Here is a 27227-nt window from a genome sequence, read left to right as displayed (position 1 = left end):
CGCAAAGGCTGGGAGATGACGTGTTGGCCGCCGTGGGGATCAGGAGGCTGGACGAGATCCGGACGGGCCTTGGGTCAAATCCGGCAGACAACCCAAGGCCAGAAGCCAATTGGTGCTGGGAGGCCCAGCAGTGAAGGGCTCTGGAATCGCCCTCCATTTTGGGTTGTGATGGGAAGTGTCTCACCTTGGGGATGGAGACACTCTTTGGGAGGCTAAGCAATGGGGGGCTCTCCCCAGGCCCACCCCTTCTGCAACGAAGGCTGCTCCATGAAGGTTGAAGGAAGAGGCCCCGAGGCCTCTGGGGGAGCCTGAAGAGGGAACGGCTGGAGCCTGGCGTGCACCTTCAACAGGGGAAGTCCAGTAAGAGGGGCTGGAGGCAGGAGGTGCTGCTAAAAGGTCCTTTATTAAAGGTTACACAGATCGCTTCCTGCCACAGCGGCACATTAAACAGGGATTAAAAACCGCAACAGTAATAATTGTGGTGACCCAAAGAGCGGTTTTATCTTACATCCATTGACAACAACTACACGGCATCTAAAAGCAGGTGTGAGAAATACAAGGTCTGTTATTATACAGCTGTACAAGTGCCAAGAGAAAAAAAATATAGAAAAACAACCCCCCCCCCCAATTTACAAATAGAATCCCCCCTCAACATGCGGCTCTTGGGTGTTTCTTTGAGGGCCTACAGCACACGGAGGGTGGGGGCCGGGTCATCCGCCTCGGCAGTCGGCAGCTTGGCTTCTTCCTGCACGGTTCCTAGTGCAAAGTTGTTTCCAGTGGGTGGGTGTATTCATGATGGCTGCACCAGGAAAACCTCTCCCTCCCTGCACGGCCCAAAAGCAACACTTGGGGGGGGGGGAGAAGGGGGGGGAGAGACTCCCAGGACAAAGACTTGGCGCAGAAACAGAAGAGGATGGAGAATAAGGCGGCCCTGAGAGAGAGGATGGTGCTCAGGTGGGCAAAGGGGGGATTTTTGGTCAGTGTTGTGCTTGTCTGGGGTGGGGGGTAGGGGGCAGCGAAGCTCCTGCAGCCCCCTCCTGCTTCCACTTAGACCCAGGCTCAACCAGGCTCCGGGCAAAACACAGCTGACCTTGGGCTTTCCTGCCCACCCAAAACCAGCAAAGGCTTCAGGCTCACCAACAGGTTGGACTCCCCACCGCTTGGCCCCCCAAAGGATGCAAGGAATCAGCCTGGAACAAGCAACTGCTCACCTTGAACTCTCCTCTGCAGATCGTGGACACCCCCCAACCCCCCTCAGGCCAGGAGTGTCTGGCCCACCTCGGCTTTGTCTTCCTGCCCACGCAAGAGAATAACGTTCCTTGCTCCGCAGCGCCAACCCCAGAGGAGCAGCCATGACGGAGGCAGGAACCCCAAGTCCAAGACCTCCCCCCCACCCCTGGCTCCGACTCTCTGCCTTCTGCTGAGGGTCCAGACAGGTCTCCTGCGGCCGGCAAAGGGGCCGACTGAGACGCGAGGCTCCTCCCCGGGTCCAAGACAGCCGGCGGCTGCGCTTTCCGCACCCATTGGCATCGGTCACCCAAGAAGGGTGGAAACGCAGGAGGGCTCAGCTCCCTTCCTCCGTGGAGCGCGACTCCGACTTCAGCTTGACGAACTCCTTGGCCACTTCATCGTTGGTCCTTTGCGAGAGGATCCTCAGCACCGTCAGCCCCGTGTCGTCCATGTGGACCCTCCGCCCCAGCGGGCACCAGCAGGCACAGCTGCCCTTGTCGGCCACGTCCCGGAGCTGCATCACGGCGATGCCCAGGACGCGGTCTTCGCGGGCAAAGCAGTAGTCCTTCACGCACACCTGCAGCTCATAGGCGTCCGGCCCGTCCTCATTCCCCAGGATGCTGCAAGAGAGCGAGGGGAAGCCCCGTTAAAACTCGGGCAGGGAGATGGGGTCCCGGGACCAGGAGCCCCCCACCCCAGCGGAAAAAAGTCCTCAGGGAAGTTGGCATCTTCCTCCTGAGCTCCTGAGCCTTGCTCCTGCCAGGAGTTCTCTTGCTTCGTCTCATCATACTCAGTTTTATCACTTTGGTAAAGCCTAAGAAATACCGCACACATATTGCCAAGGCCGCCCTTTGCTTGCAGGGGGCGAGGCGAGGAGGCGAGGGAGATAAGGGCTGTGGGATTCCTGCAAGGCTCCCTCTGCGTGGCCTGATCCTGCATTCCCAGGCCGAGGGGCTGCTTGCCCGTCTCTTGGCCCAGTTGGGGAGAGGACGGGACTTACAAGTGGAATGTCTCGTTGTACTTTGGGGCCCAGTTGTTGCTCTTCGACTTGGTGGTGAATTTCCGCTTCTTGTCACTCTGGTGTGGCCCAATCATGGTCACCTCCACGAAGGGGCGGAACATGCCCGAGGTCTGCCACTTCAGGTCGTTGGCTGCCACCACTGCGGGAGGAGAGAAAGAGGCTCAGCCGCTCCACACCCCCTGGCAGAAGCCCAGCCCCTCTTGCCCAGCTAAGGCACACACTCTCATTGGAGCTTCTTCCTCAGCCGCTGGCTGGCCTCCCACAGACGCATCTTCCCCACGCCTGTCCTGACCAGGGAAAAGCTCTTTCTGCCATTTGGGGAGCCCCTGGACCAGTATATGGCTGTGCAACGTGGGAGGCAGCTCAGCCTATCCCTCAAGGCAGCTGGCCTCTCCAGAGCATTTGCACTGAAGCCTATCAGCTGAGCAAGTTTCCGAGCCATGTCCACAAAAGGCTGCTCCAAAAGGGAGTCCCCCCCCCCCCCGCCCTGGTCAGTGACAGTCCTTCAAGCCTCTGGGGGCGATTGTGGGGGGAGAGCAAGGCGGGCAGCCTCTTCTGCTCAAAGGCTTACTCAGTGCCCGCCTGGATGGCCAACTCTCCAGCACAGCGGCTGCGCTGACGTCTCGGGGGTTGCCAGCCCAAGAGACCAGGCCTGGCTGCCAGCCCATCAGAGGAGCGGGGGGGGGGGGGTTGTGTTTGGTTACCTTTCACCGTGACCTTGTGCTCCCCGGTGCCGGGGTGTGTGTACAAGTCGATCTGAATGGACACTTCACCCACGGGGTCGTCCACTCCTGAGCCTGGGGGCGGAGAAAGAGAAAGAGCGCCACAGACGGCATTGGCATGTGCCCAGAGCTGGGGGGGGGGAGGCAACTGCATTTCCCCACTGCCCAAAGACTCCCACCCCACGCCTCTGCTCTCTTCCCCCAATGGAGAGCTCCCTCCTGCCTTTATGTTTTGAAGCCTAGTTCTCTGCTATCTTCTTTGGACTGGACCGCTGCTCTCTTTCCTCCAGCCCAAAGCACTAGCCTAGCACTGGGCAGTGGGGCTTGGCTGCCTCTTGCCCCACGGAGGGGCTGCTGTTCCACAGTCAAGAGCCCCTGCTGGCTGCGAATCCACAGCCCCCCTGGAGGCTTCTCTCTCCCGCTCCTCAGCAACGCTTCCCACTGCTGACAGGTGTGTGTCTCTCGAGGCATTTCAGCACCAAAGGGACCCAGTTGGGACAGTGGGTGGGCACTGCGAAAGCAGGCAGAGGCGCTGGCTCAGAGCTGCCACACGCTCAACACTTTGGTTCCTGGAGACTGTCCTCTCAGACACACAACATGAAGGCAATGGCAGGGCCAGAGGGTGTGTTTTGGGGGTGGGGGGCTGCCAGGTGGCTAAAACAGGCCCTCTGGGGTGGCAGTTGTGTCTCCGCAAAGCAGGGTTTCCAATGCACATCCTTCACCTGGCGCTTTGGGTCTGGTGCGGCATTTTAAAGGCTCCTGCTGATTATGAAACTGAGTAAGGTGGGAGGAGGATGTGCGGAGAGCAGAGGCGAAGCAGAGAGAAGCTCCAACCTCACCCTGCCTTTCACAGCCCCCACCTGCTCCTGTGAGCTTGAACCCATCTTAACCATACAGACTCTTCCAGATTTGCAGAAAGAGCTGCAGCCGAAAGCCAAGCCTTCATCAGACTGTCCACCACAGCGTCGAAAGAAGCGCACTGTTCGCCTGGGTCCAGCATTGAGCACCATCTCAGGTGGCTGCTCTACAGTGCACTCGGTGCATGCTCAGAGGAGCCTTCTACCTTGCAAAGTGTGAAGCACCCTATTTCTCTCGCCACGACGGCTGTTCGAACATCCAGAGCTGCAGACTTCTGCCATCAGGCAACCTCCCCACCCCCAGGAGGGAGCCTGCAAGGCGCACGACACAAGATACTACAAGGCGAGTGATCCAGGAGGGGAGAATAGGCCTGGGGGTGCTAGTGGGGGGCAGAGAAAGGCCAACAGGGGGTGAGGGTGGGGGGCTCCAAAGCACAGCAGGTTTGCAGCCGGCCAATGTTGTTATGGCAACATTGGCCTGGAACGTACCCTTATCAGGACGGACATCCTCATTAGCCGTAAACCTAATCCCTTTCCCACCATGCACTGGGGCAAGCAGCAGGCAGGACGGAGAGAGAGAAGAGTTTGGTTACCACCCGGCCGAGATCACGATGCAGAATCCCACCGGGGCAGAGAAGGCAGGAGGGGCTGTGGGAATGGGCTCGGAGGCGAGGGAACGGAGCTCCTCTCCACAGGAGGCTAAGCATCGAGGGGGGCCCTGGAGCCCTGCCTTCGGGGCCCGAGTTGGAGAAGAAGGAGTGGGTCTCCTTGCTCTGGCTTCAGAGAGGAGGGAAAGCTGGACCCTGGCCTTGCTCCGTCCGGCCCCGAGTCCTCTGGAGGAGAGGAAGGTGTGTGAAGACGGAGTTCACTTGCTGATCGCTCACTTCTCAGCCCCTGAACGAAGCAGAGCCCCCCAGCCCTGGGGGGCTGGAGCAGGGGCGCAGGAAGGGGAGTGGGGGGGTGGGGGTGCAGCCCACCCCAGGTGTCATCCCTGAGGGGGTGACAAAATGGCACACCACGGGGGGTGGCACTTACTCTGGGGCTTGGCCTGCAGTGGGCCCGAGCCACGTGTCTCTCCTGGGAGTGACAAGGTGGCTCGGGGCGCCGTGCTGTCCAAAACAGCAGCGTGGGGCTGGCACCCACCAGGCGGACTCTGTGGGCAGCTGACCGCGCAGCCCCCTGGGCGGATCTCCACGCTGCCCCTGGGCGCAGATTGGCCTGTCTCTGCTGCTCTGGGTGCCAGAGCAGCTACCCTGTTTCCCCGACAATGACAGTGTCTTATATTAATTTTTGCTCCCAAAGATGCGCTAGGTCTTATTTTCGGGGGTGTCTTATTTTTCCATGAAGGTACACATTTATTGTCTAATTGTGAGTCAGTCAGACTCCGTCAGGGCAGAGCGAGCAGCAGGCGGCAGCTTGTCCTGGCCGCGGCACGGGCTCTCTGATTTAAAGAGACCTCGCACGGCCTAAATAGCTCTGGCTGTGCTGCGGCCAAACAGTGAGCTGCGCGGCGGCACCCGCCACTACGGTCCAGAGGAGTCAGACGCCTCACGGTAGCTTCGGGGGCCTTATATTCCGGGGAGGCCTTATGTTTGGGGGAGGCCTTATGTTTGGGGGAGGCCTTATGTTCGGGGAGGTCTTATTTTCAGGGCAACAGGGTAGCTCCACCCCTGGGCTGGTGACCTGCTCCCCTTTGGGCCGGGCCAGGCTGGCTCTCTCACCCTTTCACTCGGCCTCGAGTCAAAGCAGCAGCAGTCCCTCCCCTCGGCCTCCAGGCGGGAGTCACGAGGCAAAGGCAGCTGCCAGCTGAGCTGAAGGAGGCCAGACATGCGCCGTCAGGAGACTGGGGAGCATCAAAGGACCTCTGGCACCTTTCTTACCCCCAGCAGAGGCACCACGCGCTCCAAAGGGAGTCCATCCTTTGGACAGGCCCCCCCCACTTTGGACTGAGGGGCCCCTCTTGGACAGGTCACTGCTTCTCTGGCGTTTCCAGGGAGAAAGGGCTCTTGGGTTGCTTGTGCACTGGGGCTGACCCCGTCCCAGACAAGAAGAGCGCAAGGGCCTGGGAATCAGCTCCAGGGGCCACACTGCTGGCTCTGCCGGGACGGAGCAGCAGGCAGGGACCACCCAAAACTACCCCCAGGGGCATCAACAGGGAAGACAAGGTGGGCATGCGTTCTTCCTCCGCTTTTCCAGGGTTCAGCTGAGCTCACTCCCCAGACTGTGCCCAGAACATGGCTGCGCATGACCTGCTCTGGTGAGCACATGCCCAAAGAGGCACAAAGGGCACAAAGAGGCAACCTCACGGAGGCCCCCCCAGCCCTGCCCCATGGCGCCTCCGCTGCCTCCCCACCCCCAGCCTGAATGAGTCTCGCACTCACGCAGGATCCTCACCTTGTGCCGTCTGTGTCTGCACGAAGGTCTTGATGAGCGTGTCGGTGGTTTGCGTGTAGAGGGACAGCGCATAGCGCAGAGATTGCAGGTCTGAGCTCTTCTCCAGAAAGGTCTTCTTCAGGCCGCTTCCCCCGGCGTGGAAATATTGCTGTGGGAAAGAGGCAGTTGGGGGGGGGTGATGGCTGGGAGTTCTTGGGGGGGGGCATCCCCCTGTCATCCCAGAACACTCCAAGGGACCCACCAGGCAGCATCACAAGCAGCTCACAACATGAATTAAGGAGCATGACTTAACGACATCTTTGGTTTACAGAAAGTAGTTTTGTTGGGTGTTACATCAGAGGGGATGAGTTAAATAACATTTATATATAACTGACAGACAAAGAATCAGAAATTCATTGTTCTCTTAACTTTAATTCCACCCCGCTTTTCTCCTCCCTTTGTCTCTCTTTCATTATTTCCTCTTTCTCTTCCCTTCTCCCTTCTCTCGAGCTCTCTCTCTCTATTTGTTTTTGTCTTTCTTCTCTTTAGGGTTTGGGTCTTTACTTAGATTAACATTTTGGTTTTGATTAAAAAAAAAAGAAATTGGATAATAATCTTCGTATCCCTTTTCACAAATTCTAATAAAAAAATACTAAAGAACAAACACGCAACTGGAGGCTGGGATCCCAGTTTTTCCCTTTCCTGACAGGGTGGCCGCCTGAACTGAACGGGCCCTTCCTAGCCCTTCAACGCTACCGACATTTTCTCCTGCAGTCCCTGTGGGATTTACAAGGAAGGAGGCCTCACTGCCTCTGGGCGAGGCCCTTCTCACCAAAAACTAGACAACTTCCTCCCCTTTTGGCCCACACATGTCAGAGGCAGAAGGACGAAGCAGCCAGGGACCCACCCAGGGACCCACCTGCCCTGCTCCTTTGGCCACAGGGGGTGGGGACCCCCAACTGGCTCTCCCCCAAGCCCACCAAGGAGACTCTGGAACCGAGTGGTCCAGAAGATGGAAGGAGCAAGAGCTTCTCTCTCGGCTAGAAGAAAGTCTAGCGCAGTCTCTGTCTTACAGCCATCTCCCTTGTAGACTGAGAAAGCAGCTAAAACAATAATTGCTCTTAAATTGGCCTGCAATCTCAAATAATAATAATAACAACAAAAAATTATTATTATTATTATTATTATTATTATTATTATTATTCACACCCTGCCCATCTGGCTGGGTTTCCCCAGCCACTCTGGGCGGCTCCCAACGGAATATTAAAAATAGAATCAAACATTAAAATCTTCCCTAAACAGGCTTGCCTTCAGATGTCTTCTAAAAGTCAGATAGTTATTTATTTCCTTGACATCTGGTGGGAGGGCGTTCCACAGGGTGGGCGCCACTACTAAGAAGGCCCCCTGTAGTTTTGCTTCTCGCAGCGAGGAAACTGCCAGAAGGCCCTCGGAGCTGGACCTCAGTGTCCGGGCTGGACGATGGGAGTGGAGACGCTCTTTCAGATATACTGGGCTGAGGCCGTTTAGGGCTTTAAAGTTCAGCACCAACACTTTGAATTGTGCTCGGAAACGTACTGGGAGCCAATGTTGGTCGTTCAGGACCGGTGTTATATGGTCCTGGCAGCCGCTCCCAGTCACCAGTCTAGCTGCCGCATTCTGGATTAGTTGCAGTTTCTGGGTCACCTTCAAAGGTAGCCCCACATAGAGCGCATGGCAGTAGTCCAAGCGGGAGATAACCAGAGCATGCACCACTCTGGCGAGAGTCTGCAGGCAGGGAGGGTCTCATCCTGCGTACCAGACGGAGCTGATAGACAGCCGCCCTGGACACAGAATTTACTTAGAATCTAGTCTCAGGCTGTTTTGGGACACATCTGAACTTTATGCGTTCTGCTGCTGCCTTTTTTAATAGATAAAATGTCTTACATGGGAACCTGATTTAGACCCACCCTCTGCCCCAGAGGTTCTGGCGCTGGCCAACATCCCCACCCCCTGGGTAGGTGAGCAACAACTGCTGAGCTTCATGCTCTCCCTGGAATTCACAGAATCACAGAACTGCAGAGCTGGAAGGGTCCCAGGGGTCATCTAGACCAACCCCCTGAAATGCAGAAATCACCATTGTTTGTGTTTCAGAAACTGAGGCGGGGTGTGTGTGTGTGTCACTAACCTTAATGGTGTCTAGAGCCAGTTCCAGCACCGCACACTGCTTTGGGGTGAGACTCCGCGTTTCCTCCCTGACCATGTGATCCTGAAACAGTAGATGGCGAGATTAGGGCTGTTTCGGGGTGGGGGTGGGGGAGGAGTCCTTAAATGGTAAGGAGCCAAAAGGGAAGGCAAGCATAGGGGTGGGTCAGGGATCCAGCGGAAGGGGAAGCCTATGAAGAGACACGCGGCAGAAAGACGAGCTGAGCAGAGGGAGTGGGAATGCAGCCACAGGCCTGTCTCTGGAGACCTATGCAAGCTCACATGGGAGAGACGATGGAGGAGACAACACACACACACACCAGCTGCAAGGAAGAAAACACGGCACAAAGGTCTCCTGGAAGGGACCCCGGGGCCATCTAGTCCAACCCCCTGCAACACAGGAATCTTTTGCCCAAGGTGGGGCTCGAACCCACAACCCGGAGATTGAGCGTCTCATGCTTAATATGAAAAGAAAGAAAGATGTTAATTGCTTAAGCTAATCTTATCTGAAAGTAGTATTGGAAAACTGCTGCAATGACTTATATGGAAACTCAGCTAGGGGGATTCGAGGAAGTCATCTAACAAGGATAACAAAATTGGGAATTTATCAGTTAGGATAAATTTATGTTTGTTTGCTTGTTTTTTCAGATTGTAATGTTTTTCTTTTTATGTTTGTTATAAATTTGGAAAATAAAATTAGAAAAAATGAAAAAAAGAGTCTCATGCTTGGCCAACTGAGCTATCCCAGCCGAGTCCCAGCCCACCCACTTCCCCTTCCCAGCCCCGCAGCTCCTGCCCATTCGGAGCCCCTCTCTCTCGTCCGGCTGTCGGGAAGGGCCCCCCATTGAGGCACAAGGGCTTCATTCTTGCAGGGATGGCGGGCGGAGAGACGGTGTGACAGCCTGCGGTTAAGCATCATGCGCCGAGAGCCAAGGCAAAACCCAGCTTGCGCCTGGGCAGGGACTCAGGCACTGGCCACGGTTATGACAACGGTGACAAGACGCACAAGGGGACACCAAGGGCATTCTGCGGGACGCACAAGCAGACAGCAACAGTCACAGGCAGGGCAGGCGGAGGGCCATGCGCTAGCAGTTACCCCCCCCCCCAATACCTTCAGCTTCGACAAGTGTCCCAGTTCTTTAGCGGCGCTGAATATCAGCGGGGTCCCCTGCGGGCATGACGAGCAAGAGAGGAAAGAGAAGACAGGAGGAGCAGAAGGTTACACCCCGGATTCTGATAAGGCAAGGGCAGCCAGCGGGACCCTGGTCAAGGCAGGAGACCCTCTTGCAAGCGCCTGCTTCGGTGCCCACTAGGGCTGCTTCAGGGGGAAAACAAGGCGAAGGGGGGCAGCCTTCGTGGGTCACAGCAGTACAGTAGGGAAGAGGGACCAGGAGGCCTCAAAGGCTTTGCTTCGAGCGGAACATGCTGACTTGTCAACGGAAGGAGAGGCGCTTGCGGGGGGAAGCCCCACTTATCTCGACTTGGCCGTCAAACGACCATCTTGGCAATCTCCAAGATACGCAGGAGTGGAGACAGGGCTACTTTCCCACCTAGGTGACCTCCCAGGAGTGGGCTGGGCCAGAGGTCAACGAGTGCAAATATTATCATTGTACTGCACGAGCACTTCTACACACACAACCTCCTCCGCCCTTCATCTGGGCAACCCAGAGGCATCATCAGGGTTCAAAGACAGGCAGAAACATCCAAGGCAGGTCTGAAGAAGTGTTGGTAAGAGTCCAGGAAGAAGGCAGAGAGTCCAAAGTCTGTTTCAGGGGCCTAATTCAGTTTATTTTACCCCCCTAAAAAAGGTCAACAACTTCAATCCTAAAAAAAGCTCAACAAACTTGGTGGGCCCTCACGCATGTTCACCTCATCAAATCTGGCCTCTTTTAAAAAGTTTGGACACCCCTGCTAGAGGGTCCTCACCCCTGGCTGAGAGGCTACCTGCATACTCCTCCTTCCACTAAAGCCCCTCACTCCTAAGGGAGACCCAGGGCTCAGCTGGAAGGATCAGATACAAGGCTGGTATGGTCAGACTTGGGGGTATTTTCTGCACAAAGGTTCCAGCAGAAACAAAAAAGGAGAGGAAAACTTCCCTTCCAAGCCAGTAGAAGCTGCCCTGATCGGCTCACCATCGCCCCTCGGCTCCGAAGCCCTTGCCACTAGCCAGCCTTGGGGATGTTGTGCTGGCTTGGTCATGGCGGCCCCTTGAGGTCCCCAGGGGAAGCGAGGCTCTTCCTCCAGCACCAAGACCCAAGACCCAAGCAAAGAAAGCTCCTCCCCACCCGTCTGCTGCGCTCGTGGGGAAAGGGCCAGTTGACAGCACTCTGCTTTAGTGTTTCCAGGCCCCTTTGCACCAGAAACCCCTCCCTCCCTCCCTCCCTCCCCACACCCTGTGGCCAGGCGCATATGAGGGAACATGCACATGTACCCCTCCAACCTCGGCCTAGAATCAAACTGGGAGCAGCAAAGAGCCAGCTGGGAAGCCAGCTCTTGCAGAAACAGAAATATCTCGCCGGGCAGAGGCACGAAGGAACCCTGTGTGGAACCAAACTGGTGACCATGTTCCGGAAGGCCTGCAAACACCACCTTGGTAGTCCGGATAACCCTGGGGCTGATTGTCATTTGCTGCAAGAATGAGCTCGCTTATGTTCACCTGCTTCGAAGATTGGAAGCCTGAGTTTTGGTTCCGCTGGTGGGGAGATGCAAGGCTTCTCACACTCCCTGGTCTTAGAGATGGAGGAGAGCTGGGAAGGGGCCTCCAAGCCGGGGGCAAGTTAACTGGGCTCCTTGGGCCAGATTACATAGTCTGTTTTTGTATAAGACGTGATGCCTAAATGCTTTCCCGGGTGCCGACAAGTCGTGGTGACCGCTTGCCTCTTCAGGGTCTGTGCCGAGTGTGGCTCTGCAGTCGGTGTTGTACATTGGCCTGTTCTTCTAATAAAGAGCTAGAATGGATCCCTCTGGTGTTTTTGACCTCCTCTGGTATCCCTGCACCAAACCACTTGTGCAGGCCCTCCTCCTTTGGGCCTGCGGATCAGGGCAAACCCCCCCCCACCCTTGGCCACCATCGCTGACTGCAGACCTTGAGGGACAGCTCAGCTCTTCCCGCCGTGGCAAACGCACCACAGAAAGACATGTGTGCCTTCCATTCACCCGCAGGCCAGTTGTGCTTCCCAGGGCGCAAGATTTCACCAGGCTCTAGGGAGCTGGCAGCCACGGCCCCTGACCCAGAGTCTGACAGGCTTCTGGCCTCCAAGCATGGAGACATCCCTCAGTTTCCACAGCACCAGAGTCGATTGGCTGAGCCGTCTCCTGACGACTGCGGCTGCCAGCTCCTGGCTGCTCCTGGGACTGTGCCAAGAAGCACCAGGCACACCCAAGCCAGGCTCCCCTGCCCTCCGGAGGGAAGAGGTCTCTGGCCAGGCGGCAGCACCATTCCCTTATCACCCTTAAAGCTTTCCCTGCAGGCACAGCGTGGACACAGGGCTGCTGAAAACGGGCTTTGCAAAATGTTCCTGTTTGTTCCTGTTAACGGCTGCTACAAGGCTGGGCGAAAATTGCCCTTCCCATGCCAGGCAAGAGAGAGGAAAGATTTCAAAGAATGGTGCACAAAGAAAGGTGTCTTGGCTGCCCCATGCAACTCTCCAGCCCCTGCACCAGTGGGGTGAGGGCTTTCCTTGGCACTGCACTCAAGAAGGCAACGGGTGGCTCCTTGGAGGAACACAATATGGGACTTGCTGCCATTGCCCATGGCAATTGGGACCCGTTTCTCTCTGGGTCCATTCTGTTCCGTGGAGTGGGGGGTGGCCTTTGTGCAGAGAAGAGGCTGGTGGGCCATTTTCCTCCCCTTCCTGGGAGCTTCAAAGGGTTTCTGCAGCCAGCCAGCCCCCCCCCCCCCGCTTGTCTCGCTTCCTTCTTTCTTTCTGAAAAGGCTGGTTGCCGCCTGCCGCTGGGCCTGCCCCGCAGACAGCCTGACCCAGCCATTTTCACAGCTCCGCTTAAACCTCTTCGCGGCAGGGCATGCGATAAGCGTACAAAGGCGGGCAGGGCTTCTCCTTCTGTTTCGGCAACCCACACAAGCCCACGCAGAAGCAGCAGCAGGAGCGCTGATCACTCACAGCCTTAAAGAAGCCCAGCCTCCAAGCTGGCTCTCCGGCTCTTCTGCTGCCCCTCTGCATGGGCAGAAGCAGACTCAGGGCAGCCCAGGTGGGAACAGGCTGGAGGAGGAAGCATCCGGGGCAAGGAAGGTCCCACCTCCCTGGCTGTGCCTGAACGCGGCTCCTTCTGGAACCCCCTCTCCTCACGCTCAGACCTGCTCCTTCCTTGCCATCTGGCTCAAACGCCCCTGGGCTGGTTCAGACCCCCTCCTTCTCCCCCCCCCCCCCAGCCATTCAGCTCTTTTGCTTACACTTAAAAATGTACCACCTCTGTTCGCTGTTCACTTGGGGGCTGTTGGGGGGGGTGAAGGAAGGGGACAACTGCAAAGAGCAATGAGAGCAGCCAAGATTGGCAAAAGGCAGGAGAGGCAGTGTGACCTAGTGGTTAGAGTGTCAGACCAGGACCTGGGAGAGATCAGGGCTCAACCCCCCACCTGGCCAGGAGGCTCTTTGAGTTGTGACTTGGACAGTTGCTGCCTCTTCTCTTGACCTCCTTGGGGCAAAGGAGCGAGGGAAGAGGATTACCGTGTTGTCCGAGAGGGGAGGCAGCACGATGATCTTCTCCAGCGTGTTCATGACCACCCTCCAGAGATCCTTCAGCACCCGCTTCAGCACCGTCTTCTCACAGACGTCCGCAAAGAGCGTCAGGCTGCAGGGGGAGAGCAGAGGGTTAGGCTCAAGCAAGAGGACCTCAGCTGGAAAAAGGGATCCCTGACTTTTCCCCGGTGGCCACAAGTGCCTGGCCAGAACCAAAGGTCCATCCAGCCTGCATTTGGTCTTCTCCGGCCAACTCCCTTGGCTGGACACAACCAGCAGCTGTGGCCATGCCTTGAGGTGTGGCCAGGCCAACTGCTATTGCTACTTCCAGCTCTTAGGGGAGCTTTTGTAATTCACTCTGGGCCGCTTTAAAAGTCCTTCTACCTCAGCTGGGACTGACAGAGAAACAGAAGCAGCCCCCTCCATTTCCCAGCCCTGGGCTCAAGCTGAGGTTGCTCTTCATAGACGGCCCCCAAGAGGCCTGCGCAAACCCTCTAAATCTGGTGCGGATCCGCCTGGTGCCCTTACTTTCCATCCAGGAAGTCCATCAAGGGCCTGAGGACGTTGTCTGCATCTTGGGCCACCACATTCGGAGGGGCATTCCCCGGCCCTTTCACCTGGCAGAGGATATCCGACATCTGCTTGACGCAATCGTCGATCCGTGCCTGGAAACTAGAGGCGAGAAGGGACAAGATCACTCTGGGCGCGGCAACGCGGCACTTACGGGCACCTCCCTCCCTTGCAGGCTGGTGCCACCTGCTTGTGGGCAAAGTCTGCCTGTGCATGAAGGAAAACAGGGCGAGCCCTCAAAGCACAGCGCTCAGCAGCCCCCTAACATGAGCCTGGACCACCTCACCTCGGGCAGCTCTCGGGTCGGGGGATTTATGCTCCCAGAAATTCAAGCTCTCGCCTCTCCCCCCCCTTGCACTTCTCAGGAGGAGGGACGGAGGGAGGATACGTGGTTATCCTGGAAAGGAAGCCAGGCCAGGATGCTTCTAACTCTCCTTCCCACTGTGCCGGCAGAGCAAGGGAATGCCGGAGAAGCAAGGAAAGTCCCCAGAGTTTAAAATGCCTCCCATATTTGGTTGCCAGCGGAGGAGATGGGCATTCACTACTAGAAGGAAATAGTTCAGGACCAAAGAGATGGGCTTGTGTGTCCCAAATCCAAGCAAGGGATTTACCCTACCCTTAAAATTTTTGGCTGGGCCCCTAGAACTTGTGATCAGTTTTGATTCTGTATTCCAGAGGAGGAGCCCGACTTTGCCTTGTCAATATTGAGGAGAGCACAAGGAATGCCCTTATCTCCCAGCCCTGACTAAGCGCTTGTGCGCTGATAGCAGAGCTGCACTGAGAGAGAGCACTTTCTCTCCCTTAATGCAGCTGCCGCTTGCTAAAGCCGCCATATCGCCCTCTGAATGTTAAGAGAGAAATTGCACTCGGTCAATGAGCCGGCAAGCAAAATCTGGCACCGACAGGATCCCAAGAATATGAACTCGCGGCAGATTTCACAGTTCAGAGACTATTTCACTTTGAGCCAAGCGAGAAGTGCGTAAACGTTTCTCGGTTCTTCGGCTGCTTTCGTACGTGAGGATTTGAGGATTAACAAAGGGGAAAGGAGCAAACGCCAGGCCTCTTTTTCCATCTCGTGAAGCAGACACAGAAGGAAGGCCATCTCCCACCGCAACCCCTGGGCTGCTGGCACCCACCTGTTCCCAAACACAGCACTGAGCTCATCCAGCACGTTGTTCAGCTTCACCTGCAGCTCCTTGAGAGAGTCGCTGGCTTCTGGATCCAGCTGTGGGCAGGAGGAAGGAAGGGAAGTGAGAAGCGTCAAGAGCATCTGTGCCCACTGCCTCCATTGGGACACAGAGTTCTAGATCAACGGCCGGTTGGCTAGGAGGGTGCGTCAGTCTGTCGGTACTACGCTGGCGCTAGGAACTAGGAGCAAGCAACTCTGCAGCAGCGCCTGGTGGCTCCAAAAGTTTTCCCGCTTCTAGCAACATCTGACTGGCATCAGAAAGCCCTGCCTGGCGAAGGACGTAGCAAGCGAAAGACCGTCCACGAGGCCACATCTCTCTGTCCCCCAGCAACTGCAGAGTTGAGGACAGTCCAGACCTGCCGAGCCAAGCCGGCAAGACTCTCTTGGCGCCAACCTGTGTGGCAAACACAAGACTTAGGTCCCAACTCAGGGCTACGCACATTCACGGGAGAATTGAGAGGGGAAAGAAACGGGAAGGCACCCCCAGATCCAACAGCAATGGGTGGAAGCCCATCTAGAAGGCAGCAGAAGGGAGACGCTGCCTGTCTCTGCTCCCTTCCATGCTGCAAACACGCCAAATTCCACTCAGCCACCCTGCCAGAGCCTTTGGCAAGAGAGATTCCTTAGCTACCTGTAGGCATTGCTGGTTTCTGAGCTCTGGGCCAACGACTGCCATTAAAAACAAGAACCTTTTCAAGCTGGTTTGGAGTGTCTCTCTCAACAGATGTGCTGTCAGTTCTTTCTCAGGGATTATCATTTTAAGTACACTTGTTCTGACTTTCCATTATATTCCAGGCAGGGTGGGGACAGAGACAGGAGCCCATCTGTGGAGACAGGGCGTTGCAGCAACAAAAGGGACCCCCAATAGTTCACCCCTGGCCTCTGCCTATTGCACCCCTGAGAGACGCCTGCCCACAAAAACTTCTATTTTTTTATATATGTAATGTCCCTACAATACATTAAACATTGGCTTCCCTTTCACCCTTCCATGGTTTCCTCCATATAACAATTATTGCTGAATATTACAATCAAACCATACCTTCCTTCCCCCATCTTATTCTCAATGTAACTTTTACTATTGAATTTTCTCCAAACCTGCTAGCAATTTAACCTGTTTATGATAGTTCTTCGTATAATCTGCAAACTATTCCCAATCAGCCTTTAATAGTGTTTCATCCTACTCTCTGATTCTGCTTCCCTAAGCGACAATGTGGGTTTGCTCTTGTTTTCAGAGACTGTTTACGAGAGCCTAAGGCTTCTGAAGTCGAGGCCTCCAGAGCTATGGAATAAAAGCCCTGGGTGTGAAGAGCAGCTCACCAACAGCCTGCCTGTCTCCAGCTACGAAGGAGGGCAGAGCTGCCGGATTCCGAACGGAGGGGGAGACAGACAAGGGGTTGCCATGGCAATGAGGCCGTGGCCAAACTGTGTCTCCATGGACCATAGTGGGAAGGAGGAGGATGCTTTTCGGGGCTCAGAGCTCTCGGATAAGACCCCGGGAGGGAGCGTGTTCCTTGCCCCCCAAGAAAAAGGGAAGCTGATTTCTGGTCACCTTTACCTGAGCCCATGAGAGCATTGGACTTGCTTGGACAAATTTCAAAGTAGAGTTTAGAATAATAATAATAATAATAATAATAATAATAATTTGGCCACAATTATTGCATTTAACAGCCACCTCACCCAATGCTTTAATCCTAAATTCGCACTTTATTTCCGCGTGCAATCATTATAACCTGATGTGTTTCCTCCCACAACTGAAACGCTTTCACTGCTTTCCTGCCAATGTACTTCGGATAAATTTTGCCAATGGGTTTCAGCCTCTGGTCAGATGACACCACAACCCTCTTGCCCACTGGGGCAAATTAAGGACCTCTGTTTAAATCAGCAGCTATTAGAGAGCTTCACATCACAGAGCCCCAAGATCACACACAAGCGAATGCCCTGTTGATGCTGGGGCTTTGGAGACTTCTCACCTGCCCTGGAATGGGAGTGCATCTCAGGACTGAGTCAGGTGGGAGCCCCACACCTCCCCCCCTCCTCCTCGTCCCAGCTGGCATAGGAAACTGGGCTGTGACCCTGCGGCAGAAGGCAAACTCTCCCTTTTCCCGGGAGGAGGAGGAGGAGGAGGAGGAGGAGGAGGAGGAGGAGGAGGGAGCACGCAGAGCTGGCTGCTTAAAAAAGCTTCTCAGGATTCAACCAGCTGAAGCTGGTGTGTGTCGTGCCTTATTAAGGGAGCCGGTCTCATTACTGTGTGAGCGCCGAGGGAACGGCTGGCCCCCTGGCATGAGTCACGCTGCCCAGGAACAGGCAGGCACTGGGCAAGCGCAGCCAAGAGCGAGATTCCCTCCCTCCCGGCCCCAGCATCTTTCTTCCTACTCCACAGGTATAGCCCATAGCAAGATGCAGGCGGGCAGCCAGGGAGATCATCTCTCTCTCTCTCTTGAATTTTATTGAATTTACTTAATAACATAACATTAAATATCTCTCAACTCAGCCAGCTTCAGCCCCGCTGGCTCAAGTCAGGGAGGATGAACATTAGCTCTGCTTTAGGCTGGTCTCAACACCCCACCTGCTCTTACACTGCTGGGGATGTGGTTGTTGTGGGATGACGTGGTTGTGTGAATGAAACACATCTAACACTAAACCATGGCTTGCCTAGCCAAAGTGCGGCTTCTCTGAATGTCCAAACCCTGTAGTTTGTAAATGGCTCACGAACCATGTTTTAACTATGGTTTTATGTTATGTCTGAAACCAAGTGTCTTACCGACTATGGTTTGCCCATCCCACGCTGGGCATGTGCTAAGCAACAGAGTCTGGAGGCAAGGGCATCTGGGAAACAAAGGCGGCTCTGGAAAGAAGTCCTGACTTCTCTGCTCAACTGTGAGACAACCTGTGGCTTGTTGAACAAACCATGGTTAAACTATGTGCTTATTGTAAATAATACTATTTATTGATGGCTCTTACAGCTTAACACAGTCCAGTGTTCATTCGGCAGGAAAACAAGAGAAAGTAAGGACTGATCCACACTTACCTTTTGCCTGGCATTTTCTAGGCATGAATCTGCACTTTAAAACCCAGATTGCTTTTTCTTTCACCCTGGAGCATTCCTCGTGAAAACCTCCTCTTTAAAGATGAAACGCAAGGAGCGGCAAGTGGGTGCTTCCGTGCATTGCCGTTTGCTCCAATTCAGCAGTAAAGAGCGAGTTTTCATGTGGAAACCTCTGGAGCAGGCATAGGGAAACTTGGCCCTCCAGATGTTTTGGGACTACAACTCCCATCATCCTTGACCACTGGTCCTGTTAGCTAGGGATGATGGGAGCTGTAGTTCCAAAATATCTGGAGGGCTGAGTTTGCCTATGGCTGCTCTGGAGCAAGAAAAAAAAGTGCTCAGACATAAAACTTTAAAATGCAGACAGTGCCTGAAAAGTGTGGAGGAAAGGAAAATGTGGATAAGTTCAGAAAGAGACAGGCAGGCAGGCAGATGGCCCAGTCCCCGCCCTCCATTCTCCTGTCCACCCACCCCCTGCAAAAACCTGGGAAATGCCTGATGGAGGTCCATGGATGCTGGACCAATTGGGCCATTGGTCTGATCCAGCAGGCGATTCCCATGTTCCCCCAGTCTCAACTGCATGGAGACTCACAACGAAAGGGTCAACACACTCACACATGACAGGCTAGGTAAGGCCACCAATGACTATGACTACACGAATTCCTGGAAGGCAAGTTCCTGTAAGTGTAGGATTTGCTTTCATTTGGCAAGCCTTCCCGCTGCAGAAGACCTAGAGAAAAAGCAGCAGGTGACTCATGGGAAACTCTAGATAAGCTGGGAAGGGGAAAGGCTTCGGAGAGGGAAGGGTGAAGCTCTGCACTAAAACGAGCAGCAAATGTTTCTAGCTATTTGTTCAGCTGACTAAATCCAAAAGCGGGAGAGCTACATTATCTCAGTGGCCGACACTCACTAGCCAGGCTGAGGAACAGCATTCAGAGTCCCTGCACGGCACACAGGCTAAGGCAAGAGGGACTGAGAATCTGCACGGAGCAGAACTCGGAATGGAGGCACCAGGGGGAAACCGCTTAAGGCACTTCAGGGACACCAAGGCCTCTTCCTAGCAGCAGTGCTGGAGACCAAAGTTGGCCAGAGGGAGCAAGAGAGACCCGATGGATGGCAACACTTTGCCCAAGGCAGCCTGGGTCTGTTCTCCGCACCAACCAATAGCCTCTGCCATCACTTCCCATTCCATGCTTTTTCCTAAGGATATTTTGCACAGCTCTGAGCTGCTTCCTGACATGCTGCCAGGGAGAAGCCACCCTATGCCATGCTGCCACCATGGAGTTCCCTGCCACGTGCAGAGCCTACATCTATTCAGGATCTAGGGCAGAGCTTTCCAAACTTTCCATGTTGGTGACACACTTTTTAGACAGGCATCATTTCATGACACAGGAATTCAGTTTTACAAGCAAATCGGAGATTGAACTAACCCCTTTCCAGCCCTGGGAGGAGTGCAGGGAGCATTCGCACCACACACCTACATTCTGCAGCCGACACACTAGAGTGTCGCGACACACAGTCTAGAAAGCTCTGATCTAGGAAATCACAGCTAAGGAGGAAGTGTCTTAAGGCCAAGAGTAAGCAATATGGATTCTAACAGCCTTAGGATTCCTCGGTTCAGGATTCTGATTCTGATTCTGATTCTGTTCCTGATTCTGATCCTTTTCCTTTTCCTGTTCCTGATTCTGTTCCTGATTCTCATCCTGATTCTGAGTCTCATCCTGATTCTGATTTTGATCCTGGTCTTTCTCCTTCTCCTTCTCCTTCTCTTCCACATTCTCAGTCTTGGAAAGCAAGGGAAAGACAGAGACAGACAGGCAAAGGTTAGACCAAGCATTCTCACAGCATTACAGAAAATCTCACAGCTTGAATCAGCGATAGAGGAGGGAAATCCTGCCTCCAGTTAAGGACAACAGGCGTTTAAGGCTTGGAAGGCATCAGGCAACACAGCTGTATCCACACAGGCCCAGCAAGCATCCAGAATCATGAGAAAGGGCACACACAGTCTGTTCAGCTGCGAAGGATGACCCAAAGCCAATTGTAGCAGCTGGAACTTGCTTTTGGAAGAAGCACATTTTCAAACCAGACTCATTCAGCAAAGTCTTTACACATTTGCACCTCAGCTTTCAGCAACCCAGCTTCACTCAGGTTGGCCGCCACATGGCAAACCGATGGTGTGAATGTTTCAGGCCATTTATAAAGTAAGAATCAGCACATCCATACGAACCCTTTAGAAACTCAAGAGTTAGGAAACGTGTTCAACGAAGGCCGTGATCTCATCTTCCCTTCCTTCTCTGACTATGACAGGAGTAGCCAACATGTCTGTCCATCTCTCCCCCCCCCCCTTCTGACCATTAGCCTTCAGGCTGGGCCTGGTGGGAATTATAGTTCACCACTCTGACTCTTGGTGGTGCATGATGCAAGCAGGGGCAGGCCTGCAAGCTACCCATTTCCCCAACCACAAAATCCAATCCCCGACCAGCTGACGAGGCAGTGCTGAGCCCCACGCTCAGAAGGGCTCCTCCGAGCTCTCACCTCCTTGGCCCCCATGGCTTCAAACATCTTCTCCAGCTGCACCCTCAGCTGCTGGATGTTGTTCATCAGGATGCAGGGCTGAGCAGAAGGAGGAAACACCAAAGACAGGTTACTAGTGAGACAGATAAATGCGAAGGCCACTGACTCTCTCTGCGCAAAGCCTTCAGGCCAGATACAGGTGAGAAGGCCAGGGATGGATGGAGGAAGACCTTTCTTCCTTAGGCAGGAAGTGAGTTCTGCAAATTCAATAGCCCAGCCAGCAGGAAGTGAACAGATCTCTCTCTCCCCGCCAGTTTCCGAGAAGCCCAGTTGATGTTTGGAGCTGGAAGCCCAACTGGCAGAGAGTCTTGGAGTGAGAAACAAGTGAGATGGCTGGAGTGCCATGCCCGCCCCCGCGCCCCAGGACCTGATGCCCTCCCATCACTATCAGGAGTTGGAGGAAGTCAGAGGGAACACTTTGTCAAGGCAGAAAGAGCACCAGCTCCCGGGGAACCAATGAACGAACAAGTACAATGTTCGGGGACGGGAAGCGCCTCTCATTTTGTGCCCCTTCTGTGAGCTAAGGCTGAGCAAATTTCCACTCCTAAGCAGCAGAAAAGGGTTACGAGGCACTTCCTGCCTTGAGAAACAGGCTGCAAAAAGTGCATTCCAAGAACGCCCATTGGTCTACAGACAACAATTTTAATATTTAAATGCCACCCACCTGACTGGGTTGCCACAGCCACTCTGGGTGGCTTCTGGCAATCAACACACACACACACACACACACACACACACACACACACACACACAGTCAACAAATCTTGCAAATTAAGCAAGGGGCCTGCATGCTAGCTCCACACTAAGTTGGTATCAGAGGCATCTTTGCAACAAGGTCTTGGGCAGCTATCTGTCCAAGGGCACCTGGCCTTGAGGATATGGCTAAGAAGAGAGGGACACGTCTTCTCCCCGTTTGTCCTCTGCGTTCCCCATCCCAGCCAGGCAGAAGGACTCACCACTTTCTCCTTAGAGCAGTAGGCCTGGAAACTCCGGGAGACGATGTCTGCGTACTGCATCAGCACCTTCCCGATGGTCTGCAAGGAGACCAGAAAGGTTACCTGCCTCGTTCTGAGCGGCGCAACAGAAACATTTAATGGTTTGTCACAGCTGAATTTCATCTGGTTAAGTCGCCCTGAGGTTTCGTTTTGGCAAAAAGCCACTAACAAATGCTGCTGTTGACTGTGATGATAATTGCACCCCTTTCCCCCCGGAGAACGAGGCTCCTAGAGATCCCGTGGGAGGAGAGGCATCACCTTGGCAAAGCGCCGCATGTAGCAGGCCAGGATGGCCGGGTCGGGGCATTCCAGCTTCTTGATGATTTCAAAACTCTGGTTGAGCTGGGTGAAGACATCCACCACCGAGCAGGAGAAAAGAGCATGCTCAGATGTCTGCTGGAACTGAACGCAAACAAGAAACACGCAGGGTGAAGAAAGGCAGGATAGCTCAAGAATCTTAATTTCAGGGGCATGGGCTTGAGTGTCAATGCAGGGCAAAAGATTCCTGCGTTGCGGGGGTCGGACTTGAGGACCCTCGGGGTCTCTTCTAACTCCACGATTCTGTGATTCTACCTGGTGCCTTTGAGTTCATGCAAGCCTTTTACCATGTGAATTTTAATCTGCATTAGCATTTTAACTTTTTGTATGTTTTGTATTTTTTTTCTGGGTTTTCTTGTTTTACGTTTTGGTAAACTGCTTTGAGGTTTTGCTTCGTTTTTACAATCAAGCAGTGTATATACGTTATGAAATAAATGAATAGAACAAATAGTTGCTCACTTACTGAACTAATGGAACACTTTTCTGTTTTCTACCAAGCTTTCCACAATCCTGAAGGATACCCGTTGGCTTCATATTTATTAAGTTTATACACAGAAGGGCGGCAAAACGCACAAGCCATACAACAATTCAAACATTGGACGACAGCACCACTGTCCAATAATCCAAGAATAGCCTCATTATATCAATGCCAAATTATAATACAATTCATAATACCAATCATTCAAATACCAAATTATACAATTTAGGTGGTCCCCACATGCTAGAATTGGCGGTTTGGTGATTTACTTTATTTCTGTGTTCCAAAACCTTACCCCATCCTTCTTATCTCTCTCCAGAGCTCCATGCAAAAATTCCAGGGACACGTCTTCATTCTCATCCAGCCACTGCATCACAAACTGCTCAAACCACCTGCGTTGGGGAGGGAAGGAAGCCCACGTCATTTGAGATGGCAAAGCCCTTCCCCACCAGCCAGCCGCTCTGGGGCCAAACTCACCCAAAACTGCACCCCAGCATTGGAAGGAGACAGAATATTCACAGGCCCTTGCCCCCCCTTTCCCCCTCCCTCCTTTGTTTCATGTCCTCTGCCTTGTAGCACTGCAAACCGCAGGGAATGAAATTACAGGGATTTGCATGACTTCCAGTGAATGAAGGGAGAATCCTGCTCTTGACGAAACACCCAAGGAAGGGGGCAGGGACCCGAGGTCTGGATGTGGCCCCTTGGGCTGTGGGCATTCTGAGTGTGCCTCACATGTCCCAGGTATTTCTGAAACACTGACTGCACGTCTTCTTTGCCACAGCCAAGGCTATCACAGCATCCCCAGAGGCCCAGAATCGATGTAAGAGATGGGATATTGGGAAAGTGACAGAGCTGCAGACTGCAGAAAGTTATGGCGAGGCAGACAAAAGACCAGTTGGGGGGAAATTGGTCTCCATTTATGTCTCCATTTATACCCTAATAAGAGCTGATGCAGCGAGAGGTCTCTCTCCCGAGGCAGAATCTCTTTCAGAGAAAGAAGGACAGCTTGCCATTATTCCGTCCAAGGGTGGAGAACAGAGTGACTGGCCTTCGGGTTGCTTCACTCGTTTTACCTAAATGCTGGATGACTGAATCTTTCTGTTTAGGTGCATGTCAAGTAGATGGCTTCTCTCCCAAGCTTGTGTTTGTGTGTCTTCTTGCGGCAGATGACACTGCTATGGAAAGCAGTCGAGGGAAGGCACAGCCTCCCCCTCCCGCCTGCCCAGACCCAAAATCACCCCAAACTCTGTTCACATGGGCTGGATTGCCCTGGGCTGCTCCTCACCCCTCCCAGTCCAGGCACTGCTTTTCAGGACCGGTTCTTTGTCAACCGGGACTGCCTGAAGTTCCGACAGCAGCCAGAGAAGAGGCATCTTCAGGCCCCGGAGGCAGAACAAGCCACGGAAGAGGCCAGGGGGCTCTTCGTCCCCAGAAGAACAGAAACACCCGCCTGGCGCTGCGAGGCCGTTGTCTGCCTGCTTGTGTTCGTGCGGAGCCAGAGCCCGCCTCTGTCTAGAAACGCGGCTGAAACACAAGGTGCTTGCAAACAAGGGAAGGGGAGTCAACAAAGCGGCACATTGTGCGATCTTCGCAGCCAATTAAGGCCCTCTCCAAACCCGCAGCTGAGTTTATACAAATGGCGCTAATTATGGGGTGCTTAAATTTGCAAAGAAAGTGAGAGACACTACGGAGGGAGCGAGAGCAAAGCCCAGAGCATGCTGGGAAGCCTGAAATAACCCTTCACACTTCAGAATAGAAAGGCACAGCCTACCCGATGCTGGGAATTGTAATTGGCATGGTGTTAAAAAGCTGGCATCGGCCCAACCGCACCGCAGCCAGCAAGTTGCAAGCAAGTTGCAAGCACCACAAAGCTCTGTTTGAATGCACACACGGCAGGGTATTTTGCAGTTGAGACATTTCACAAGAATCTGAGAAATTTGATTGCACACAAAAGTGGTCCAGGAATTAGGCACCCCGTATTGGGGCTATGAGACAAACACGCCCCCAAAATTCTGAGGCACAGCGAAGTCTCCTGTTGAGACCTTCTATGCACCCCTTTAACATGTGCTGATGGCAGTAGTAAACCTATGTTTCCAGAGCGCCAGAATATGGTACCTGTGACTCCCCCCTCGCCCTCACTCAGGAGGGCAGCCTTGTCTAAGGACATTGCCCATCTCTGTCTAGCAAGGACACTCAAGCAATGACATCTTCAGGACTGGGACTGGGGACTGGGAGCAGAGCCTGCTCTGGCAGAGCTATTTTGCCCACAGGGCAAAGATGCTTGTGCAGTGCCTGGGAGGCACTTGAGCCATGTTTAGGACCCAGAACCAGCAGCCCTCAAACAATGCAAGAGTCCCATCCAGAGTGGACAGGAAGAGCCACATGAGGCCAGCAGGGGGCTGGAGACTCCCATGGCAGAGGCAGCTGGAAACCTCCAGACAGAGAGCTGGGAGAGGCCAGGGAGTCTTCATGGAGGAGCGCAAGGCCTGCTGGAGGGTAAGAAGGAAGGCTGGGGAATCTCTGACACCTTGGGAAAAAGCGTAAGCATCTTGAGAGTTGCTCAAGTGCTGTAATCATAGAGTCATGGATTTGCAGACTTGGAAGGGACACCCAAGGAGCATCTAGGCAAACCCACGGCAATGCAGGAATCACAGTGAAGAATCCCTGACGGACAGATGGCCATCCAACCTGTTTGGAAACCTCCAATGAAAGAGAGCCCATCACCTTCTAAAGGAGTCTATTCCACCGCTGACCAGCTCTCACCGCCAGAAATTTCTTCCTGATGTTTAGTTGGAATCTCTTCTTGGAACCTGAGGCCATTGGCTCATGTCCTCCCCTCTGGAGCAGCAGAAAACAAGGCTGCTCCATCTTCCAGGAGGCAGCCCTTGAGATACTGGAAGATGGCCCTCGTTTCACCTCTCATTCTTCTCTTCCCACTCCCTCCACCGTTCCTGCTAAGGCTGGGCAGGCCTCCGCTGAGCCAGAAGATTATCAGGGGCTGGTGCCACCTGCTAAGGCAGTCAAGAGCAAGACCAGCCTTTCTCGGCAGCGCTGAACACTCCCTGCGGTGCCAAGGAAAGGAATGTGCAGCTGCAAGTGAGGAGACGCCGCGGCTGGGAGGAAGGCTCTGACGGCCCACAGGCAAAGCCAGTTCTCTGCCTGTTTGAACAGGGAGGCTGGAAGGAAGGGAAGCGAAACCGGGCGCTCTTGCCCAGCACCTTCCCCCTACTCTTTGAACCAACTGGAGTCTGCCAGCAGTGGGCAACGACGCCATCGCATGTTATTTTTCCATCTCTTGCCCACGCAGAGCCCCGCTTCCAACTGTGATGAGGCTCCGGTTTGCCTTAAGTTGTTTGCTGACATTTGGAGAGAAAGCCAAAGCAGGGAAGTGTTAATATCGTCCAAATTTGATGGCGATGCAGATTATTAGGAAAGCAAGTGACTCAGCAAACGCACATGCATCAAACCCGGGATCCTGCCAGGGCTGCTGCCAAGAGGCAAGGCAAGGCAGGGCAGGGGGTTGGAAGAGGCAGGAGGTGTCTACAAACAGCCCCTGGGCTGAAATATGAGCCTGGCCCAGTGGCAGAGAAGTGCCATGGCAACAGGGCTGCCATCAAGAGGCAGTCCAGAGGGCAGCCAAGATCACACTGGCTCTCAGTGCGCCCTCTGCTTAGTAATGCTTAGCATTTAGATCCGTTCTCCATCCGCAGATGGCAGGTGGCTGACTAACAGCCCAATTCGCCACACAGCCAAGGCAAAGCAGGTGACTTGGGCCAATTTAGAGCCAGGTTCCTTGCAGCGTTCTCCTGGCTTTCTCGGTGGGGCAGCCTAGGCAAGTCTGGTGCACAGGGAGACAGCTCAGAAATGCGGATTTGTTATCCTCCTGAAAGCGACTGAATCATCTTTGGCGCTGGGCTCAGAGTCGGGGCTGTGTGTGGCGGAAGCCGGCAGCGGAGATTCTCATGTGGGCTAGAAACAGGAAGCGTGGAATTGGCTTGGGGAAGGGGGCAATTAGCCCTTAATAATGAGCAGGACGGAACGCGTGCCATCTCTTCTACGTGATCCGAACACTCTGCCTTTCACAGCTCAGAAACACAGAGGCACAGCGTGGCTGCCGATCCTGGCGTCTGATTCACACTCCGGAACACTTCCTTCTTCAGACTGTTTTGCAGGTCCAGGACCAGGGAGCCAACGCCTGGCTGCACCCAAGAGGTCCAGAGCGTGCTGGGATTCTGATGGAGGCTCTTGCTGGTGGCTGCGCAGGCTCCAAAGGCAGTTTCCTCAAGAGCAGAAAGGTCTGGAACCACAGTTAACAAGGCAGCATATCACACGTGACAACCTTCTTTTGTTCAGGACAAGGCCAGGAAGGAAGCCTTGCTCCAGCCCATGGAAGGAAGCCTCCTCCAGCTCAGGAGGTACTTTGGACCCCAATCAGGTCCAGGTTCTGCTCTAATCCACAGCCTGAAACTTCACAGCTACAGGAGCAATTCAGCCCCAGAATCAGATGCTGCATTTAATTTCTGGAGCTTTGCCAAGAAGTGCTGGCAGACTTCCAGCAAGGATGCTAACTGAGCAAACTTCTTCCTGCTCTTACGATCTCCCTCCCCTTTCTATGGCCTAGGATGGCACACAAGGAACAGCAAGGCTAGCGCCGGGGGGGGGGCAGGTCTCTCCCCCTTTGCAAACATGAAGGGCTGCAGCTCAGTGCTGCATGAACAAGGGCTCTGGAGCTACAGGCACGGCAGGGATGGACCCCAGCCAGAAAGCCTGGGCAGCTGCTGCCAGTCAGAGTCAATACCACTAAGCTAGATGGACCAAGGGTCTGATCTGGCCTTTTATAAGAAGGGCTGGGGAACCTTTTTGAGCGGTGCAAAACGAAGTCTGGATGAGCCCTTGGAGGAAAGTGGGAGGGGCTGGCAAGGGCCTCTGTGGCTCTCCCTTCAAGGGTGAAACTGGAGACCTAAGAGAGAAAGGAG

At 54.2% G+C, this 27227-nt stretch overlaps 1 protein-coding gene across 12 annotated transcripts in view; it reads right to left on the bottom strand.

Moving 5' to 3' along the window:
- Positions 1 to 1179: 1179 nt before the first annotated feature.
- UNC13B (unc-13 homolog B) overlaps positions 1180 to 27227 on the bottom strand; it is a 159603-nt gene continuing 133555 nt past the window's right edge. For 7 of the 12 annotated variants that reach the window (XM_079994627.1, XM_079994632.1, XM_079994635.1 and 4 more), the window contains 14 exons: positions 22547 to 22643; positions 21714 to 21857; positions 21417 to 21494; positions 20422 to 20499; positions 19485 to 19670; positions 14788 to 14876; positions 13610 to 13753; positions 13070 to 13193; positions 9496 to 9552; positions 8368 to 8448; positions 6225 to 6372; positions 2956 to 3048; positions 2231 to 2390; positions 1180 to 1850 (listed from right to left, as the gene is read on the bottom strand). In XM_079994627.1, the coding sequence (XP_079850753.1) occupies positions 1565 to 1850; positions 2231 to 2390; positions 2956 to 3048; positions 6225 to 6372; positions 8368 to 8448; positions 9496 to 9552; positions 13070 to 13193; positions 13610 to 13753; positions 14788 to 14876; positions 19485 to 19670; positions 20422 to 20499; positions 21417 to 21494; positions 21714 to 21857; positions 22547 to 22643 (1765 nt within the window). In that variant the 3' untranslated portion in view covers positions 1180 to 1564. The remainder of the gene's footprint in view (positions 1851 to 2230; positions 2391 to 2955; positions 3049 to 6224; positions 6373 to 8367; positions 8449 to 9495; positions 9553 to 13069; positions 13194 to 13609; positions 13754 to 14787; positions 14877 to 19484; positions 19671 to 20421; positions 20500 to 21416; positions 21495 to 21713; positions 21858 to 22546; positions 22644 to 27227) is intronic. The other 5 variants (XM_079994636.1, XM_079994630.1, XM_079994631.1 and 2 more) reach the window with 2 other exon arrangements.

This window comes from Podarcis cretensis, assembly GCF_951804945.1.
Source record: "Podarcis cretensis genome assembly, chromosome: 11".
Classification (NCBI taxonomy): Eukaryota; Metazoa; Chordata; class Lepidosauria; order Squamata; family Lacertidae; genus Podarcis; species Podarcis cretensis.
The sequence above is the reverse complement of the archived record's forward strand: the minus strand, read 5'-3'. Positions and strand labels throughout refer to the sequence as shown.